This window comes from Cebus imitator, unplaced genomic scaffold (assembly GCF_001604975.1).
Source record: "Cebus imitator isolate Cc_AM_T3 unplaced genomic scaffold, Cebus_imitator-1.0 Scaffold3, whole genome shotgun sequence".
Classification (NCBI taxonomy): Eukaryota; Metazoa; Chordata; class Mammalia; order Primates; family Cebidae; genus Cebus; species Cebus imitator.
The window spans coordinates 8,548,187-8,571,425 of NW_016107318.1; the positions used below are offsets into that span (position 1 = coordinate 8,548,187).

The following is a 23,239-nucleotide window of genomic DNA, read 5'->3' on the forward strand; positions in this document are numbered from 1 at the left end:
GGAGTTTCACTCATGTTACCCAGGCTGGAGTGCAATGGCGCGATCTCGGCTCACCGCAACCTCCGCCTCCTAGGTTCAGGCAATTCTCCTGCCTTAGCCTCCTGAGTAGCTGGGATTACAGGCACGCACCACCATGCCCAGCTAATGTTTTGTATTTTTAGTAGAGACGGGGTTTCACCATGTTGACCAGGATGGTCTCGATCTCTTGACCTCGTGATCCACCCGCCTCGGCCTCCTAATGCTTTTTAAAATTATTGTGCTTAGAGGTCCTTCTCAAGTTTATCCTCCTGGGACAGTTTTAGGATCAGACCTATGTAAATTAAACCCTTGCAAGGGAATATTGCCACCCATCAACCAAGCATCACTGTCCTAGTTCTTCAAGGACACGCCAGTGCAGAACCACTAATCTCAGCAATCCCCATGTCCTTATGGTGGTCAATAAGGACATTTAGACAGTGAGGATATGCCCATAATGCCAGTAAGTGTGATTAAACCTGGCAAATGGGGGGCCCAGAAAATGACCACACATCTAGGGCATAAGGAAATTACAAGGTGCTATAAATGGGGAACATGCCAGTGCTATCACTATAACTGGGGGACTACCCAAGGCTTGCAGTTGTAAAAAATAATCAGAGATGCAGGAATTTCTGTGATTTCAGATGGATGCTACTCTTCCCAAGGCATAATCGCCCTTAAAGTGTATCCTGGATAGCTGGGACCAATTTGACACATGATCTTTGAAGAAGTGGCTCATTTTTCTATGACAAACAGAGTGGTCACTATACCCTCTGCTGAGTGCAGAAACCTGGCCTCCTAAGGGAAGTATAAATTATAACACCATTCTACAAATAGACCTGTTCTGTAAAAGCAAAGGTAAACAGATTGAAGTCCCCTATGTGCAAATTTTCTTTTCTCTAAGGGATAATCCTCAGCTATGTAAGGCTTGTACCCTATGCCATACTGGCCCCTCCTCAGGAATACCCCCACATTTAGGACTCCCTGTGGCTCCTCCCTCCACCGATGCTGACCAGGTCTCCTATAACCCAAGAGGATTCAGGGAAGGAATACAATAAAATGATACAGAAAATGAAAGACAAAATGGCCATTTTCAAAAAGAACCAAACTGTTCTTAAAAAGTTGAAAAACTCACTTCAAAAATTTCAGAATAATCTCATAAGTATTAACAGCACAATCAACCAGAGTCTGTCTCTGAGGAAAGAATCTCAGAGTCAAAGACCAGTTCTCCAAAGTAACCTGGTAAGACAAAAATAAAGAAAAAGATTGAAGAAGCATGAACAAAATCTCTGAGATATATGGGATTATGTAAATAGACCAAATCTATGTCTCATTGGCGTTCCTAAAATAGAGAGGGGAAAAGTAAGCAACCTGAAAAGATACTTCACGATATTGTCTATGAAAAATTTCCCAACCTTACTAAAGAGGCCAACATTCAAATTCAGGAAATGCAGATAACCCACAAGATGACCCTTCTCAAGATACATAGTCATCAGATTCTCCAATGTCAAAATGAAAGAAAAAATGGTAAAGGCAGTGAGAGAGAAGGGGCAGATCACCAACAAAGGTAGCCCCATCAGCCTAACAGTGAACCTTTCAGCAGAAGCCATACAAGCTGGAAGAGGCTGGGGGGCCATCTATATTCAGCATTCTTTAAGGAAAGAAGTTCCAGCCAAGAATTTCATACCCAGCCAAACTAAGCTTCATAAGTGGAGGAGAAATAAGATCCCTTTTATACAAGCAAATGCTAAGGGAATTCATTATCACTAATCCTGTCTTACAACAGACCTTTAAAAGAATGCTAACTTTGGAAACGAAAGAACATTACTGGTCACCGTAAAAACACATTTAAGTATATAGACCATTGGCACTGTAAAGCAATCACACTGACAAGTCTGCATAATAACAAGTTATCAACATCATGACAGGGAAAAATCTGCATATACTAATATTAAGCTTGAATGTAAATGGACAAAATGTCTCAATTAAAAGGCACAATGTGGCAAGCTGGATAAAGAAGCAAGACCCAACAGTATACTGTCTTCAAGAGACCCACCTCACTTGCAATGATACGTATAGGGAAAAAGCAAAGGGATGGAGAAAAATCTGCAAAGCAAGCAGAAAACAGAAAAAGGCAGGGGTTGCTATTCTAATTTCAGACAAATAAGACTTTAAACCAGCAATGATTTTAAAAAAGAGAAAGAATATTACCTAATGGTAAAGGTTCAATTCAACAAGAAGACCAAATATAGTAAATATAACCTGCAGAATGGAAAAAAAAATTGCAAACCAGGGATTCAACAAAAATCTAATACCCAGAATCTACAAGGAACTTGAACAAATGCACAAGTATTAAACAAATCACCCCATTAAAAAGTGGGCAAAGTACATGAACAGACACTTTTTTTAAGAAGACATACACATGGACAATAAGCATATAAAAAAATGTTCAACATCCCTAATAATTAGAGAAATGCAAATAAAAAGCACAATGAAATACCATTTCATACTGTCAGAATAGCTATTACTAAAAAGTCAAAACAGAACATATGATGGTGAGGCTGCAGAGAAAAAGGAATGCTTATACACTGATGGTGGGTATGTAAATTTGTTCAGCTATTGTGAAAAGCAGTGTGGTGATTCCTCAAAAAACTTGAAACCAAGTTAACATTCAACCCATCAATCCCAGCATTGGGTATATACGAAAGGGGATATAAATCTTTCCACTATAAAGACACTTGCACACATATGTTCATCACAGCATTATTTACAATAAAGTTATGGACTCAACCTAAATGCACCTGTCAGCGGTAGATGGTACCAAAAAAAAAAAAAAAAAACCAAAAAACCATATATACCATGTTACACTACACAGCCATTAAAAAATAACAACATCGTGTCTTTTGCAGCAACATGGATGGAGCAGGAGGCCATTTTCCTAAGCAAATAATGCAGGAAGAGATAGCCAAATATGGCAACTTCAAAATAATCATACAGAACTTAAAGCAAATTTAGGAAAAGAAGGATCTAATGAATTAAGAGGCTGGGAATTTTAGACATAATTGATACTCTAATAATGGGCCAAATGGAATTTTAGAAGTAAAAAATACAGAGTCTTGAAAGTCAAAAGTTCTAACTATGGGAACTTAACAGTAGATTAGACTCTAAGGTTCATTAAATATGAAGACAGATCAATAGCAATCATCAAGATTGAAGCAGAGAGGAAGACAAAGATTGAAAATATAAATGAGCCTCGTAGTAATAGTCTCTATTGAAACAATCTCAGTAGATAAAATAGACATATAGTTAATTTTGTGAAAAATGAGAAAAAAATGGAGTCTCCTCTTCTACTCATAAAAAATATCTTAATATTGGACATGTTAGAACAATGCTGGTGAGAGTAAATGAACACTCAGTGCAGACAGTGGATGTGGATGTTTGAAATTCAAATTTGGGCAATATCCATGACCCTTTTCTCAACCAACAGTACCCATAACTACTATGATACTCCACTGGCTTAATTCAAATGTGGTTTAGCTCCAGAAGTAGCATAGAAACAGAGTTGGTTAATAATAAAAACAGTGAACACCTATTGAGTTTGTAAAATGTTCCAGGCTGTATTCAGAGCATTACATAATTCCCAGCATCAGGTTCCTCCAGCCACCGCTGAATGAACATGAGCAGCTGTCTCAAATCCATCCTAACAGAACAATCTCAAGAGAGAGATTTTCTTTTCTGATTTACATTAACCTGGCCAAAAGAAAAACATGAAGAAAAAGAAGAAAAGAAAATATCTCTTACTGGTTGATCAGGGCCCCACGTAGATTCTGAGAATAAGGCAAATGTAATGGAATATGAAACCTCAGATGAGAAATGGGTCTGGATGATGTTATTTGGGCTTCCAAATCAAACAGTACCTGGACTATGCCATTATACAACCAGTGCCTTACCTTTGTATTTAAATCAACTTTGTTTAATTTTTTTCTCTTTTCAAACAAGATGTTAAGAATAAAAAGCTAAAATTTTTTGTTGTAAATGACTTCAAGTCTTTTGATCAGCTGAATCTTACTGTAGAACAATGGGAAAGTTTACAAAATTTCTAGGTATTAATGAATAATTTTTTTTTTTTTTAGGGAAAAGATGGACTCTTCTAAGCGATTGTGAGATGAGCCCAGAGCTTATTAGAGAAAAAGTGTTATGTTTATTGTCATCATAATTTTATGTTAAATGTATATTTCAGTTACACAGGGTTTTAAAACATAGAATTAAGGCAAGTGTTTTCACTGTAACAAAAACGTTTTAAACAGCCAGAGAAGTGTAAAGTTAGAAAGTTTTGTCTTTAGAGTTCTTCATTATTGAGACATCACAATGAAGGCTAGGTAGTCATTTAGCAGGGTTACTGATCAGAGGATGAAAGGATAAATTGGAAGGTTAGAATCCATGTGCTTTCTGTTCTTTCTGTCCTTACAGTTTTTTGAGTTTTCTGAAAAATATGTTTCATGAAGGCTCTAAATATTTGTCTAAACCACCTATTTGAAAGTTAATATTTTTCTACCATTTTAAAAGAAGTTGCATAGTAATGGTAATTATGAATATATCTCAATATGCAATTATGTGAAAATACAGAAATATTAACTATGAAAAAGAGTGGCAAATGTTCTCCTATGATGTTTCAAAAGACTATTAAGGTAGGAAGAGTAAGCAATATAAAAAGCCCATGTATTAAACAAAAGGTATCCAAAACTCAATACTCAATTCCTATACCATGCAGAATGTCTGATTACCCTAGAATAATAACATGTGATAACATAGTTCTTTGACAAGAGAAGAGACCAATTGACTGTAGTGCAACTGAGAATTTAATCAGCTTATATATCAAGCCAATGCTATCACATGTATAGGAGATATCTGAGGAATCTAGCTACTTAGGACCTATGTATTCATAGAATTATAATTGTTATGTATCGAGATAATATAGTATTGTACATAATTCGTCAACAAATCTATCAAAATCTTAAGTAAATGCTTACCAACAATATTTAAAATTTTGCATATGGATTGCAGTATAAGAATTAAATGCAAAGGATAACTACATATATTTCATAATATGATTTGAAATTTCTAGAATTAAAAACAAAATTATTATTATTATTTTTGGCATTCTTGACATTTTAATTAGAGCAGAAATAAACTAAATATTTTATTTCTAAGTAAAAACAGAGCTCCAACATAAATCCTGTTTGTCTGAGAAAATTCACGATACATTTTAGAAATCCAATGGATACATTCAAAATGTTATCTAATAAATAGCAAGGTCAGGTCTACCCCAAATCTAAGAATCTGATTTAAACATAAGGTGCCAAAAAACTACTAGGGCTGTTTTTTGGTGGTTATAAACAATAATTAACATTTAAGCAATACAGTCACATTGCTTTAAACCCAGTTGCAGAGATCTACAATTTATTATTTTCAGTGTTAGAGCTAGAGGGTAATTTTTTCAAAGATGGCACTCAACTCCACTTATTTACCTGTCAACAAATACAGAACTGAACTGTTAGCCAAAAGCACTTTACAAAAAGACTCAGGAAACTATGCAGGAGACAATGACATAGCTTAACAAGACTCTGAAAGATGCATTATTTTGATTCACACTTGTACAAAGAGAACAGTCATATCTGCATGACTTAAGGTTCTCTAAACACAACTGTTTTATGTTTTACACCTTTAGAGTGTGCCAGTTTACCACATCAGGGAGGAATCAAGGGCTGTGCTCCTTCTAAAGAACCAAGGGCAACTGGGGTGGGGGTGGCTGCAGGGAATGCCCTGGGCAGAAGAGCTGCCTCAGTTTTTTTGTGGGAAAGAAAACTACTTGTTGCAATTAAGCAATGCCTAGGGTTTATCTAGTTTGAGGTTCAAAACAAAGGAGAGAATTATTTCCTTTCTTGAGCTTTTTCCAAAGCAATATGCACATCTCATAATCAAATCTCAAGTAGTACAAATAGATAATCAATTATCTAAAAATTTAATTTACATACATGTTGGCCTGGATTAAAAAGAAAAAAGTTTCCATAAAGAGCAGATTTTAGTGCTGTATGGCCCATATGACTCAAAACAAACAAGGAAGTTTTATTAAAAGCTCAAGGATAAAAATGAACACTGGCTGTCTACTAAACTTCACATCTGACAATAATTACTGACAGTTTAAAAATGTATATCCAAAATATAACCTCAAGAGGACCAGATTTATTTATCCAACAGAGCAGCTCAAAATGTTGAGAGGCATCATTTGTTTAGATATGAGGGGTTATTCTCAAAGTGTATTTATTTGGAGGGGAAAGCGATTATAGAAAAATACTTGAAATAAATTGCCAATGAGTTGCAGATTCTAGCAATAATCCACACATCATCTTAGATTTTTAAGTGTGTAGTTTCATAGTTTAAACAAATTCTGTCAAAGAGCTATTCAATATACTAAATCACTTTAACTTTCCATGAAAACCAAATAAAAATCACATCCGAATGATTTACTTCTATGCTTTTATCTGATTGTATACATACGATGTACTACACATCCAGGTACAAGAGGCAGTTATCTTCTCTGAGAGGTGCAAGAGTTGTTCTTTCATGAATGCCCTCTAATAGTGAAACCAACAATTTTTATATATGCATTCATGTGCATATAGATGTACTTCAAAAAGCTAAACGTCATTTCTTCATCCATTGTTAACTTAATGGTAAGAATGGGGGCCACCAGGCATCGGTGGAGCACCAGAAGGTCCCGAAGTCACTTGAAAAGGATTACTGGGAGTAGGATAGAGTCCTGGTGTAGGATACGACCCTGTAGGGGCAGGATATGGTGCTGGTGGTCCCCAGGCTCCTGGTGGAACTGTGCCCCATGGAACAGGTGGTGCTGCCCCAGGGGCTTGGGGAGGAGGAGGAGCGGGATATGGCCCTGGAGATGGATATGGCATATTAGGGGTAGGATACTGCCCTCCCATTCCTGGTGCCCAAGGTCCAGAAGACATGGATCCCCATGGACCTAAAGGACCAGCTGCAGCTGGATTTGTGGGTGCACCATATGGTCTAGGTAGCTCTGGAAAGGGCATATTTGGTGTAGGATATGGCCCTGTGGGGCCAGGGTCTGGCACAGTTGGGGCTGGATAAGGACCACCAGGTGGGGGGCATGATGGTCCGGAAGGAGGAAAGGATGCTGGGGGTCCTGGAGGTGGCCCGGTGGGAGGCACGGAGGGATATATTCCTGTTGGTGCTGGTCCAAAAGGCACAGTAGAGGGTGTTGCACTTGGTGGGAGTCCAGATGGCACCGAAGGTGGAGCACTTGGATTATTCCAAGGGTTGGAGCCTGGCCAGCCTTGAGGAGGTTGGCCAGGTTTTGTATTGCTCACAGCAGACGTTTTGGCAGGGGAGTGTTCAGGTAGCGCATCTGCCAACGAAAATTCATCAGACATTTTCCCGGCAAGATCCGAGACCGCAGTAGGGTCTAGAAGGGGCGATGGGTCCGAGGGACTGGGCCCTGAAGAAGCGGGCGCAGCCTGACTGACAGCGGCGAGAGCAGCGGCGGCAACAGCAGCAGCAGCGCGCGACTCCTCCTGGCCAAAAACAAAATTAACTATATTGCTATATTAGGCATAATTCACTAAATATTTTAACCACAATATGTTGTAGTGAATGCATATATTTCACATGATAATATGGTATAGAGTGGAAATATTTCAATTTTGGCGTCAAAATGGGATAATTTGTTACTTTGGGTGACATTAAGGAATTTTCTTCCTGCTTAGAACATCAGGCAAAATGTTCTAAGCAGTGATTAAGTTGCAATCACAGAAGGAGACAGGAAAGTTTAACCCACATTTGCTGTGTGATATTGGACAAGTCACCTAATATCTCTGTGTTTCAGCTGCCTTACCCATAAAGTGGAAATGACATTTACTTCCTCATTATTGGCAATAATTCCCTACTGCTCTCTGAAAGACTCATTGTTTCTATAGGTGCTAATGGAATTAATTCATGTGAAATACAGTGCTTACCACCTGGTACCTAATTAATAAATGTTAGCTATTAATTTTATTGGTGAAGTGGAAGTACTAGGATATGCTTTGTAGAAATGTTATGAGAATGAAAGTATAGCGTATGTAGTAACTCTGGCATGTAACATGTCCTTAGGAAATAGTAACTACTTATAACTGCTGCTGAAGCAAGTATTTCCTTAGACATTTTAGCTCTGAGACCATTAAGAATTTTTCAGTGACTTTTCTTATAAACAAATGTGATAACTAAAGTCTTATAATATTTTAAATACACATCTACATTTTAGGAAGTCTTCCTTGACTAACACATTTCAAAGAAGGACTAAATACTAAATAAAATACAAATATTTTAAAGGATTAATATCATCTCTCTTTTTAGTGAATAAAGAGTGGTGAATGTGATTCTCTTTCCACTATGGGTCCGTACACAAACTAGTTTCACAAGCAATTTTATAATCATTATAACCATTGACAATTGATTAGGATTTTTAAAAATGTCTAGGCTAGTGTCAATATCATAAATAACATGACCTGATTTCAGCATTTCATGCTTCAGTAATGTAAGATTTCCAATATTATATGTGCAAAAATTAAATAAAAATACACAACTTACAAGCTTTGTGACATTACAATTTTTATGATGCAGTAGTTTTGACCTTTGGAGAATATAAAAAATGCAGAGATAACATGATCTTTATCTTCTCAGCATGGCACATTGATATATTCTCTCATTTCAATTTATACCCACTGAAAATTAGATATGTTTGATGTCTTATGCTTGTTTTTTGAAAAAGTGTTTCATAATTAGAAATTTATTTGGTACTTACCTGCCTGAATCAGCTGGGATTGTTATCACAAAATACTATAGACTGGGTAGTTCAAGCAACAGGAATTTTTTTTTTTTTTTTTTAACATTCCAGAGGTTGTAAATCTGATATCAGGATGCCAGCCAATTCAGAAGTGGTTTCTGGTGAGACCTCTCTTCCTGGATTGCAGATAGCCACCACTTTCTTTCAGTTCGTTCCCATCATTTTTCTTTAGTCCCTGTTGTGTGCCTGTGGGAAGGGAGGGAGAGAGAAAGAGAGAGAGAGAAAGAAAGAATCAACCCCTTTTCTTATAAGACCACCAATTCTATCAGATTAGTATCCCACCTTTATGACCTCATTTAATTTTAATTAACCCCTAAATGTCCTATCTTCAAATACAGCCACACTTGGGATTATGTCTTCAACGTGAATTCTGAAGGGGAAACAATTCGGAACATAGTAATAATCATTTGGCATTTGGCACATTTATTTTGTATGTGAGTAGCTACACATACAGATACAAAAAAATCTCTTCTTTATTACATACAACATCCTGTCATTCAGCTTGATTTGGTTATGGGATAGTCATTAGTTCCACGTGTTTTTGAAACAGAAAATGTTCCCTTGTCCCTTTGCAAGGCATGCAACAGGGAGAGTGACTTGGTTCTTCAGTTCCCTGCGGCTCAAATCTCTAGGGGATCATACAGAAGGGCAGGTTGTGGGGCTCCAATCCCATGGCAGTGTCTAGGGCAGCATGTTTAAAGCTCCTGAAGCACCAGAGGCCACGTATTACAGGGTGCTCTTTTAGTTTTGCTCTTTTAGTTTTACAGTCTATAAGCTTGTGTTAACCAGCTCAGTTAGACCTCTGCCTTATTGCAAGGACAGAGGGCTTTCTGCATGCAGGGGTTCTTGCCTGGAGAATGAGTGCAAGGTTTTACTGGGAGGAAGTAGGTCTTGGCAGCTGGCGGGGGTTGGAGGGGAGATGGCAGCCCCAGTGCTTTTCTGACTGCCCCAGCAAGACTCCGTGTTGTTCTGCTGGTCAGTGGTCTGCCGGTGGGCCAGTGCCTGTTGGTGCATTCCTCTATACGTCCAGCCGCCTGTGTGTTCCTCCACTGATGTGCTCCTTTCGATGTCCAGCTGCCCACGTGTCTCCCTGCTAGGGTCTTAGGGATTTCTATAGGCACGGGATGGGGGCATGGTAGGCCAGGGTGGTCTTGGGAAATGCAACATTTGGGCATGAAGGCAGGAGTGCCTGTCCTCACCTAGGTCCATGAGGATTGAACCATAGCCAGGGACCACACCCTTCCTCTACCCAGCACTTCCCTTCTCATCTTCCATATCATTCAAAGGGACTATTCTCTTCCTTTTCCAGCACTTCTGTATCATTTATATGTAGTTCTCTGTGTCATAGTTTATTCCATAGAGGACATTCATTACTGGCTTTTACCAATATTTACTTAAAATGTTGAAATTTGTTTCTTATAAAATGAAAAACAATCTCAAAATCAGGATGACTATTATCAAAACAAACAAGCAATAATAAGTATTACTGGGTGTGTGGAAAAGGGGAAGTTTTGTACACTGTGAGAATGTACTTTGGTGTGGCCATCATGAAAAACAGTATGAAGTTTTCTAAGAAAATTAAAATAGAACAATCATATAACCAAACAATTCCTCTCCTGGGTATATTTCCAAAGGAAATGATATCACCACTCTGTAAAAATATCCACACTTCCAAGTTCATTGCAGCTTTATTTACAATAGTCAATGAAAACATCCCATGTATGTGTCAATGGATGAATGGTACACAATATCTATATACATATATATACACACAATGAAATATTTTTCAGTCCTATAAGAAGATCCTGTCATTTGCCACACATGGACGAACCCATAGCACATTATGCTAAGTGAAATAAACAGAAAGAAAAATGTTCAATGATCTCATTTATCTGTGAAATATGAAAAAAAATGAAAAAGAAAAAATCAAATATATAGAGAATGAAACAGTGTTTATGGGGGTGGGGAGGAAATGGGTAGGTAAATGTAGGTCAAAGGATACAAAGTGGCAGATAAGTATAATAAGCAAGGATAGAGATCTAAAGTACAATATGAGTGTTATAGTTAATAAAAATTACACTGTAAATAATTTTACTAAGTAAATACATTTGACCTTTTCTTGCCACAAAAAATGGTAACTATTTGAGATGATGGATATGTTAATTTGCTTTACTATGGTAACAATTTTACTGTCTATATGTATCCCATAACATCATGTTGCATACTTTAAATATACACAATAAAATTAATTTAAAAAGATTAGATCTTAAAGCAACCCTACATATTTGCCTTGTTTAGCACATCATATAAAGGGAATTCTATAGTATGCAGCCTTTTATTTATGTTTTGTGAGCTTAGCATAATGTTTTTGAGACTTATTCATGTTGTTTATAATATCAACAGGTTGATCCTTTTGATTGCTGAGTAATATCATATTATATGGATGTACTACAGTTTGTTTATACATTTGCCAGCTAATTAACATGTGGATTGATTCCATTTGGGGCAGTAATAAATAAAAATGCTTATAAAGATTTTGTTTAGATGTTTTTGTGGATATTTATTTTTTTTCCTCTTGGGCAAGTACTAGGTATGAAATTGCTAGGTAACATGTTGAGACACACGCACACACACATACACACACACACAATTGCTACATAAGAGTTTTTTATTAGATTCAACTGTATGACAATGTTCCCTGGAGATTTTTAAATTATCTTCAGGAATTTTGAAATTAAAATGCCAGAAAATACCCCCTATTCGCCCAAGCATTCTTATTTTTTATTTTCTGTTAAACTGGAAAATAATTTCTTATTTTCATAAAGATCCATAATTACAGCCTGGCACGGTGGCTCACGCCTATAATCCCAGCACTTTGGGAGGCCGAGGTGGGTGGATCACGAGGTCAAGAGATTGAGGCCATCCTGGTCAACATGGTGAAACCCTGTCTCTACTAAAAATACAAAAATTAGCTGGGCCTCGTGGTGCACGCCTGTAGTCCCAGCTACTTGGGAGGCTGAGGAAGGAGAATTGCTTGAACCCAGGAGGCGGAGGTTGCGGTGAGCCGAGATCGTGCCATTGCACTCCAGCCTGGGTAATAAGAGTGAAACTCCATCTCAAAAAAAAAAAAAAAGATCCATAATTACATTTGCTTATATATAGCTCTGAGTCAATTGTTTAAAATCTCCTGGAATTTTATGAACAAACAGAATTGTTCTTTGCTATTTGGAATATATGTATTATTATGTCAATCTATCAGATCTCCATAATTTTTAATTAGAATACTATGTCAGAGAGCTAACTAATGGGATGACATAATTTCTTCCTTTTTATGATTATTTGTCTTTTTAAAAATTTTATTTATTTATTTATTTTACTTTAAGTTCTGGGATACATGTGCAGAATGTGCAGGTTTGTAACATAGGTGTACACATGCCATGGTGGTTTGCTGCATCCATCACCCTCTCATCTACATTAGGCATTTCTCCTAATGCTACCCCTCCCCATCCCCCATCTCATGCTACCCCTCCCCTAGCCCCCAAACTGTGGTGATTCAAAAAATAAACCACCTTACTTTTAAATGTGGAACATTGATTTTCACTTTGAAGTCATATTTTTCCTTTTAATCAGATAATTGAACTCTATCCCTAAATTAATGTTCTAAAACATTTCTTGATGAACCCCAAGCTGAATGAAATTTTAAAATGTGTTTAAGTCCCAAATGGTTTAAATGATTTTAATCTAAATTATTTAACCAAAATTTAAGTTCAAAATTGTTTAAACAGTTTTAATCAAATACTTGCTTGTAGACGTGCATGTTTTGGAAAAGACTGAGGTATAATGAATTCAAATTGTTTTTTCAAGATAACATGTTAGCCAGCTTAATCTACTTTTGATGAATTTTATTACTTTTCTTTAAATGCCTTATGATAAACGCACTTTTCCACCAGAATTGCAAAGAATTTTCCCTTTTTTAGTTCCGTCGCTGTTTGATAATTAGCGATGAAGCTATTTTATTTGATTGTGGAAGTGAGGATTATTTTTTTTCCCCCAAACCTTAGAGATGTGATATGCTGTCTACATGGTGCAGTGTGGTGTTGGTGGTGGTGATGCTGATGGTGGTTATAATTGTGGTAGTGGTCATGGTTTTGAGGTGATGGTGGAAGTGATGAGGGTGCTAGTGGTGAGGGGATGGCGGTGATGGTGCTGGTGGTATTAAAGGGCAGTGACAAAGGACAGAGGAGCTTAGTTCAGGTTTGCACATAACTATGCTACAATATTGGGAACTCACTGAGTGATGTCTGCAGAAAGTAAAAGAGTCTCATTAGCTTTAATTTTTTACTTACATTCCAGAGTGAGATGGAAGAATAGGTTGACTACCTAATAACAGTGCACATGGCCCCATACTGAACATTGTACGCTCCAAAAATATGCTCCAGAGGTAGGGAGAACATTTTATTCAAAGGACAGCATAGTTATTGTAGAATACACACAGTAGTAAAACCATATTAAAGGTTATGTCAACATGGAGGAAAAACATACATTCACTTGAGAAAATTTAGAGAAATATAAACATCATTAAAAGGTGAGTAATGACTGCAGAAGGAAAGGTTAACATAACCAAATTTTGCTCATTAAAGTATGTAGAGGAAAAATTAGAGAAAGGCATCTTTGGTCTTTTTAATGCACTTCTTGTGTTCATTGATCATGTTGAACTTATCTTCAATACTTCATAATATGCTGCTTTAAAATATACAATTTAGAAACATATTGGCTCTTGCCTCCAGCACAACATGTTGCCAACAAGCATTTAAGGATTTAAGTATTTTTTTTTCTTTTCAGAGCTCAAGAAATATAAATGAACTTGATTTGCTCATGCCAAAACTTGTTACAATGACTGAGAAAACCGCATTAGTAAAGGTACAGATTCAAACTCTTTTAAATAAAGTGTTATACTAGTTTTTAGTCATGTCATATTCCCTGGTCAGTCATTGTCTACAGGTGCTAGGCAAACACGTATAAAATTTTGGGTAGATGCCACCAATGTAGAAGTCACTTAATGATTGTACGTTCAGCAGAATCTCTCTGGGATATGATTTCTGTTCTCAGGACTTATCAAAGACAGACTTATAGACACCATGCCAGTCTTAAGCATGACTGTGAATGTAGCAGAAGGATTAGCTTACTGAAAAGTGCTACTGGAAAGTGATATTTAGTTTCAAGTTTTCAGTTTTGCATTAGAGGAAAAGATTCAACTCTAGTATTAAAAATGTTAGTATTTTAGGCAAAGTTCATTGGCAGGAAACAAACTAAGAGACTGTCTTTTATAGCTCTTTCTGTCACTAAGAAGGCTGTCTGGGAACTAATATTCATGTGTTTAAGCACTTAAAATTCAACTAACAAAGTATATAAATAACTCATTTTACCATTAGGTTCAAAGCTTTGAGAATTTGGTACTCCAAATAACCAGCAAAACGAATTATTCTGCTTTTTATCATTTTCATAATAAATGTGCCATAAAATAGAATAACTGGAAAATTATTTGTCAGACTATGCAATACTGCGATTGATCAAGAGAATTTCAGTTTTTCTGAATTTGTTTTATTTCTCTCTCCTTAATGTTTTCCTCTATTAATGCAATTTTACCAACTTAGGAGAATATATGTTCTATTTCAGAATAGATGAGATTTTATGTATGATATGACTATATTTTGCAATGAAGATAAATCCATAAGCAACTATGACAAAGTATTAGAATATGTAAAATTCTGCAGAATATATTAGAGCATAAATTTAATGTAACCCACTTTAATTACATTTAGGTCTTCAGCATGTAGACTAGTAATTTATTTTATGTTATAACTGAAAAAGGAAGATTATGAAAAAATTACATAAAAGTTCCTCTGTTTTTAATCATAGATAAGGAAAATAACTAACAATATGAATGTTACTATAGGTGAAATAATTTAGTCTATCACTTGAAAAACATTTTTACTAATACATTTCACCAGGTTTGTAAAGAATAAGTGACAATGTATTCCGCAGTCTTATAAAATTGGGTGTCATGTTTTCTGAATTTCAAGGTTCTCCTTCACCTTTTAAAAATAGGAGAAAAGAGAAAATTGCATTTTAGGTTTTGGGGTACATGTTAAGAACATGTAAGATTGTTGCATAAGTACACACATGGCAGTGTGATTTGCTACCTTCCTCCCAATCACCCATATCTGGCATTTCTCCCCATGCTATCTCTCCCCAACTCCCCACCCCCAGCTGTCCCCCCCATTTCCCCCTGACAGACCCCAGTGTGCGATGCTCCCTCCCTGTGTCCATGTGTTCTCATTGTTCAACACCCCCCTATGAGTGAGAACATGTGGTGTTTGATTTTCTGTTCTTGTGTCAGTTTGCTGAGAATGATGGTTTCCAGGTTCATCCATGTCCCTACAAAGGACATGAAGTCACTGTTTTTGATGGCTGTGTAATATTCCATGGTGTATATGTGTCACATTTTCCATGTCCAGTCTATCATTAATGGGCATTTGGGTTGGTTCCAGGTCTTTGCATTGTAAACAGTGCTGCAATGAACATTCGTGTGCATGTGTCCTTAGTGTAGAATGATTTGTAATCCTTTGGATATATATTCAGTAATGGGATTGCTGGGTCAAATGGAATTTCTATTTCTAGGTCCTGGAGGAACCACCACACTGTCTTTCACAATGCTTGAACTAATTTACACTCCCACCAACAGTGTAAAAGTGTTCCTATTTCTCCACATCCTCTCCAGCATCTGTTGTCTCCAGATTTTTTAATGATCACCATTCTAACTGGCATGAGATGGTATCTCAACGTAGTTTTGATTTGCATTTCTCTAATGATCAGTGTTGATGAGCATTTTTTCATGTTTGTTGGCCTCATATAATTAAGTCCATGTTCTTATCTGTGTAAGAAAACAACAGACATAAAAAAATGCACAAAATTTGTGACATTTAAAGCAATATTTACACGATCTAAATTTAAAATGTTCTTAATAGTTGCTGCAATTTCAAGAGATAAACCTTAATTCTTCCTTGTTATTTTAAAGCCAGCAGTTGTTATAGCCATCACCACTGTTTATCTGCATATTTTTGGAGTCCTGTTAAGAGTTTAACTAATGTAACAGCATGCAGCATGCTTTCCTTTTTGACCAGCTCTTTTCACATCTGCTTGTTACCTTTGAGAAAGACACATTAGCAACTTGCCCTGTGCAGCAGATTTTGCCAGTGACTTGCTGCCAATTGGGTATTAAAGGGAATTGGGAACACATGCTTTGTTTAAAAAATCCCTGACAATTTGGATTGGTTGCTTTTGGACTGAACGAATTGACACTCAATCATTGTCATGCTGCCTAGCCTGCCTGCAATAATCATTTGGGGTACAATGGTTTGCAAGTTGCACTTCATGAGTTTGGATCTGAATGACAGTATCGAAGTAAGTGCTGCCATCTGACCCATTTTACAATGGAGTAGAAAATGCAGCTCCCATTGAAAATCTCCTAACTGTACTAATTTATATTCATCTGATAACCCATTGAGGAGAAAATGGGAATGAGCTGGCAGGTGGCCTTTCAGATATAAAGGGCACATGGCAAACTGGTTGTTTGTTGCTTACTCACACTGGAATACTAAAGATATTGCAGAATATGCATATTTGCTGGAATTTCATTTTTTAGATTCTGATCAGCACTCTATTCATAATCTAAAAATTATAATTTAAAAACCTTCTTACATAAGTGATACTCATTTGTGTGTATTTAATACATTTATGAACATAACATATGGTTTCTTTTTAACAGCTCATGTCAGCATTAGAGCTAAGATTACTGTATTATCATTTATGCAGCTTTAATGCATATAATTTTTTATAAGATTTTTTTTTCAGCTTAATGAATGAATGAAAACCCAGCCACTCATTTCTCCTCAGGCACTGCCTGTAATGCTTTTTTATAATGCTGGCACCAAATGGCTAGAAAACATCCCTTTGAAATAAGAATTTAAAAAGATATTCCTGAGAACTCATTTAGATCAAAGTGAGAAAATGTTATTTAAAGTCTGAAAATCAAAACAACTAATTTCCTTTCTTTTATTAAATGTATATAAGCACACTCATATACGTTAAGTAAAATAGTCCTCTATTTTATTAAGCCTTTAGTCTTTGGAGATTATTGTTTGGTTATTAAAAATAATGTGAATTTTTTTTTTTTTTTTTTTTGAGAGGGAGATTTTCTCTGTTACCCAGGCTAAAGTGCAGTGGCACAATCTCAGCTCACTGCAACCTCCGGCTTCTGGGTTCAAGCGATTCTTTTAAAATGGGATGGGTCTGAAAAATGGAAATGACTCTTACTGCTCTTTTAGGCATATTTTCCTCAAATTCTATTGGTCAGGTTGAGAAGTAATTTATTTTATGTGATAAATTGTTTGCCTAACTTATCTAACCCAATCCTATATTTAAAATAATGGTTGAAAATGTCAACATCTTAATTTCCTAAAATGACAAATTTATTCATCTACTTCTAGTCCATAATGACTTCTATTTTAAAAACACAATATAACACACCATGATCCAATACTGAATGTATTTCTTTTAGACTATATTTGTGAAATTAACTTTACTTTAAAATATTAAAAGTCAAAGTTTATAGTTAATGCATAAATATGAAAAGAATCAAAAGCAAAATCAACTTCTAACTTCTAACCAAGTAAAGCATAATGTGTACTGTTAATCATGAAGAAATTACATGAAACAGGAAGCAATATATAAATTGACAAATAAGGAGAATGTGAAACATAAGGGACAGTAAGAGCTGCAGTTTTTTAAATTATGTTCCTGGAACTCTGCTAATCTCCTTACATGCTTATTTCATGCACTCCTTGCAACAACTGTATGAAATACTTTTATTATCTATGATTTTCATATATTTATATACCCATAAATTATTCAGATATATAGCAACAGATCTATACATAAATATTTATGTTTTACTGATAAGGACATTGAAGCCCAGCTGTGAGCAATTAACTTGCCCAAGGTCATACAGCCATTCAGTTGAAGAACTGGAGTTGGAGCTCAGTTTGGCCAATGTTAATGCCCAGGTTGTTTGCCTTCACTGTGAACTAACAATTGAGAAGCTATTTACTCTGAACATGATTATGGAGAATGAAAGACCTTACAACAGACTGTTAGTAAAAAATTCAGGATTGCTCAGAACTGTGATAGAAAATCAAAAGTATAATTAGAAACAAACTACGATTAAATTTGACATTTATTTTCTAGATATAAAAATTCTGAAAGAAAAAAGAGTATAAGTTTTTGTTGTTGTAACCTAGAGCTATTTTTGGAAACAATATGAAGAGGAGTATTTCAAAATAATGGTCATTTTGAATTTACTAATGGGAAAGTGCATTATTGTGTAAACTTAATATTACTGCATAGTCAATTTACAAAATTACATTTCTTGTATTTTGTCAAAAAAGAAAAGGTTACATATGAACTATGAAAATTTTAGGTAGTAGGTACTCAAATCATATTTGTTGAAAATTGTGTGAATTAATAAAAATAACTTAAAACCAATAAGGATAGCTATAACCATGTCAATTATTTAATAATGTATTTTACAAAATAATCATGAAGTCAGTCATAATTCACATTCCTTCTATTATCTGACCCTGGTATTATCTTTGTCAATTGTTCTAATTACTTTGGCTGTTCATGCATCATGCATATAAAATATTTGGATTTCCATACTTTTGTGCTGCAAGACAATTTTGCATTGGACACAGATTTTTAAATTGTAAAAAAATGGAAGTACATGTCACACAGTATCATTTGGATGGTGTGATTACTGAATACAAATTTACTGCAAGAAAAAAAACAGTGTAGAAACTAAGTAAAGTAGCACTTACATTTTACATTTATATTTTATGAATACATATGTCAAATTTATGCTAAATAGCGTTTATATAGTTATTCAAATGGAAATTTCTTTGCTTAATCCAAAATCTTTATGGATACCCCAGTATTGTTTATACCGTATGTTTTAAAATAATTTCTGTGGTAGTAATGACTTCATATTTTGCACAAGAAGAGCAAGGTAATGCAGTGGAACAAGTTCTGGACTTGGGAAATCTCAGCTACAAAACCTAATAGCGCTATGATTGTGGACATATTTTTAATCTAGTGGTTTCATTTCCTTGGCTTGACCAGGAAAATGTATAATATTTACCAAGTAGCTGGTGTACCATTAAAACAAATCATATGTAGTATGTTTAAAATAAATTAGAGCAATAGGTCATTCTAATAGACAGCATTTTGATTATATAAAGACAGGTATGAAACTATTAAATATCAAAACTTAGAGGCTACTTTTATTAGTACAATAATTTATTTATTCATCATCCATCTTATATTTAGTGAATCTTAATGTGCATAGCACTATGTCAAACTATAAGACTTACAAATATTTATCTATCATATATTTTATCTTCAAGGTATGTCACTTTTAAATATAAACATAAAGAAGAAATTAAAATAAAATATCTTGCTCTTATTTTATAAACAAAATATCATTTTATGAAGGTTTTACTAGAATTCTGTAGAAATTGACAGGAAAAAGCTAATTTCAACTCTGACATATTGGGTAAAGCAATTCATCATTCATATTGGGAGACTTATAGATGGATTTGACTAAGGAAAAGACATGTGAGAAGAAAATAAGGCTTGTTGTTGGAAAAAGTATGGGAAATGTAGTAAAAATTAGGAAATAGGATATGAATTTTCTCATTTTAATGTAATCATTTAGTACAAGATATATATTAATAATCAGATTTATTTTCTGTTCCCAAATGAAATGGAACTGTAAAACTGTTTAGTAAATAAAGTATGCAAGCGACTTCCTTATATCACATTCATCATTTCTTCCATTACCTTCTCCCCACCCTTGAACTTTGCTTTTTCATAAATATCTTTTTCTAAAAAATTCTAATTGAATTAAAATATCATAAGAAAGTAGCCATGATACATATTTCTGAAATTGAAAGGAAAACATCCTATTTTGGCAATAACTGATCAGGGTAAAGTGAAACTGTTAGAAAATGGTTGAAAAATTATGTTCAATACCAAGAATGGACTTTACCAGGAAAATTTTGGGAACAGTATATGATTAAAGCAAAATTTTAGGGCAGAGACTATGGCAACAGCAGTACAATGAACTTGAAATGAAGTGCATCCCCAAAGGCACAGAGATTTGATGGAAGATTTTAGCAGATATCCACAAATAATTAAACAGGGACAGAGTGGTGGATGTTAAATTGAGAGGGAGTATATAGCAAAGACATTTCATGGTATCAGTAGGAAAGGATGATGTTTGGTTGGATACCGAAAGCAAAAGGGATAATCCTAGATTCTTAAAAAAAAAAAAATGAAACTATTAATGAAAACGGGAGAAAATGAGTTGTCTTTCAATGAAGATAATGATTCTAGTTTTGGAAGTTTTAAGGTAGTAGCAGAGCTAAATAAGAGGATTGGAACACAGACAAATAAAAGTTATGGATGATTTCCTTATTAAGAAGTCAAGAAGAGTCTGAGGAATAGGCAAATTAAAAACAAATGCAGTATCTAGATAGCAAGGGATGTCTATCAAGTAACTTTAGATAATATACCACGATTGAGGGATACATAGGCATCATAGAACCATGAAAGAAAGAATAGTCATTTTCACATCAGCTATCTGATAGATTGCCTGTGGCATTTGAGAAGGGAGTCTGGTGAGGATGACAGTTTTTATACAAAAATTTGTCCTCATCCTAAGTATTGAAAGACAATAAGTGTGATTAGGTTTTAAACTAAAATTTGGCAGTTAGTAGACATAATCTAAGTAATATTTACTGGATTGGGAACATTACTTCTGGGAACAATTTAGTTTCTACAGATGTAGCAGTGGTCACTTGCTCCATACCAAAAATATGCACTACCTTTCATAAATCAAGAACCAATATCAGCAAAGCATATTATATTAGTTTGATTTCAACTACTGTGTTTAAAAAATATAAAATAAAACATGAAAATCAAGACGATCTATGATTAAATACTCCACGTAATATTTTTTTAAAATTTTAATTTGATTGGTTAGAGATTCACAGGAAGTTTTAAAAATAAGAGGTAGTCTCATGTATATACAGCTTCTTTCAATGGTGATACCTTATATAGGTCTAATACAATAAAACCAGGAAATTGACTTTGGTGATCAGTGGACCTCATTAAGTTTTTACCTTTAAGAAAACATTTACATTCATCCGCTTGTATGTGTCTGTACAGTTCTATGCAGTTTTAGTCCATGTATAAACTTGTAGAACCATCATTGCAATCAAGATGTAGAACTGTTCATCACCACAAAACAATTCCCTGAGGTATATCTTTGTATTTGCACCCATCCCCCAACCCCTGTACCTGTCCGGTGGCAACCAATACTTTGTGCTTCATCTCTACAATTTTTTCATTTCAAGGACATATAAATGGAATCATCAGTGCATAACCTTGCCAGATTGACTTTTTTTTTTCACTAAGCATAATGTTCTTGAGATCACTCAAGCTGCTGCATGCATCAGCAATGCATTACTTTAGACTGATGTATAGTATTTTATTGTGTGATTATCCCACGCTTTGTTCAACCATTCATTCATTGAAGGATGTGTTGGTTGTTCCCAGTATTCTGCTACTACAATTAAGCTGCTATGAACATTTGTGTATAGAAGTTGGTTTAAATAGAAGTTTGTAATCATCTAAGGTAAATGTCCGAGAGTGTAATTCATGGGTCAGATGATAAGTACATGCTTAGTTTTGTAAGAAACTGCTGCAATGGTGGTGTTTCTATTTTGGCTGTTTAATATTATGCATTATTGACATATTTCCTTTTAACAATTATGTTTTCAAGTTTGAAACATCCTTTTCAATGTCAGTTCTAGATTATGTTCTTTTTGCTCTTCTATCAATGCCTACATTACATAGAATGCACTGGTTAAAAAATAAACTGTTAACAGTGGTCCAGGTATATATAATTACATACTCATATTTGTTTCAATAGACCTTGTAGTGTAAGTTTGCTAATAATTCTTTCAAGCTTTTATTTGTGTAAAAAGCCGTTATTACATTTTTTTTTAATAAAGAGAGCTTAAATGCATAGGAATACTAGTTTACTTTTTTATTTTAGCACTTTAAAATCATTGCTCTCCTCTCTTCTGACTTGTGTTGTTTCTGACAGGAAAGCTGCTTCCGTAATTCTTATCTTTGTTTTTCCATATATAATGTAACTTTTTCTTCCTGATCTTTTTAGGCTGTTCTCTTTGTTTATCCACTTTAACTGCTGATATTAAGCAGTTTTACAATAATGTGTCTTGGTGTAGTTTAAAAAAAAATTCTTATAGTTGAGATTCTTTAAGTTTCTTAATCTATGGATTTATAGTTTTCATCAAATTTTAAAAATACTATTGGCAATTATTTTTTCAATTTTTATTATTTTGGATATCTCTCTTTTGAAATTTTAATAACTCAGATATTTGGTTCTTTGAAATTGTTCTATAGGTCACTGGCAATGTCTAATGTAGCTTCAATTTTTTTGTAAGGTATTTTTCAAGTCACCGTTGTTTCTCTCATCGCTAGAATGTAGGTTTTAATCTCTTTTATATTTTCCATGTTACTTCTTCCAGTTTTCTTAACACAAGAAATACAGTCTTAGTAACTGCTTTACTATATTTGTCTACCATCGTTTTGCATTTTCTTGTTTTGTGTCTCACTGGTAATTTTCATTGGTTGTTACACATTTTGAACTTTACCTTGTTGGAATTTGGAATGTTGTATCCCTATAAGTATCTTTGAACTTTATTCTCAGACGTAGCAAAGTTATTTGGGAACTGTTTAATCCTTTTGGGTCTGAATGTTAAGTTTAGTCAGTGTAGGAGTTTTCTACTTCTGCAGAGAAAATTACCACAATGTTAGTGACTTAAAATAACAGACATTTTTTAATCTCACAATTTATGTGGATTAGGTGACACAGCACTTAGCTTGGTCTTCTTTTCAGGGTCTCAGTTTTGGTTGGGCTGTGTTATTGGATGGGCTGCATTATTTGCTGGAGCTGGTGGTCTTCTCACATGTTTATATGCTTGTTGGTAGCATTAAGTTCCTTGAAGCTGTAGGACTGCAGTTTCAATATGACTGGCTGTCAATCAGGTTCCACTTTTAACTCTTACAAGCCTCTTCAATTCCTTGGCATGTGTTCCTCTC

At 35.0% G+C, this 23,239-nt stretch overlaps 1 protein-coding gene across 1 annotated transcript; it reads right to left on the minus strand.

Moving 5' to 3' along the window:
• Positions 1–5,178: 5,178 nt before the first annotated feature.
• LOC108306726 (MAPK-interacting and spindle-stabilizing protein-like) lies at positions 5,179–7,626 on the minus strand. Its single transcript, XM_017531805.2, has one exon. It carries the CDS (start codon positions 7,479–7,481, stop codon positions 6,744–6,746), a length of 738 nt encoding a protein of 245 aa, XP_017387294.1. The 5' UTR covers positions 7,482–7,626; the 3' UTR covers positions 5,179–6,743.
• Between the last annotated feature and the right edge of the window lie 15,613 nt (positions 7,627–23,239).

Bases quoted from the DNA above. Each gene is read 5' to 3' on its own strand.
- LOC108306726 (XM_017531805.2), bottom strand. From the start codon at position 7,481: ATGTCTGATGAATTTTCGTTGGCAGATGCGCTACCTGAACACTCCCCT.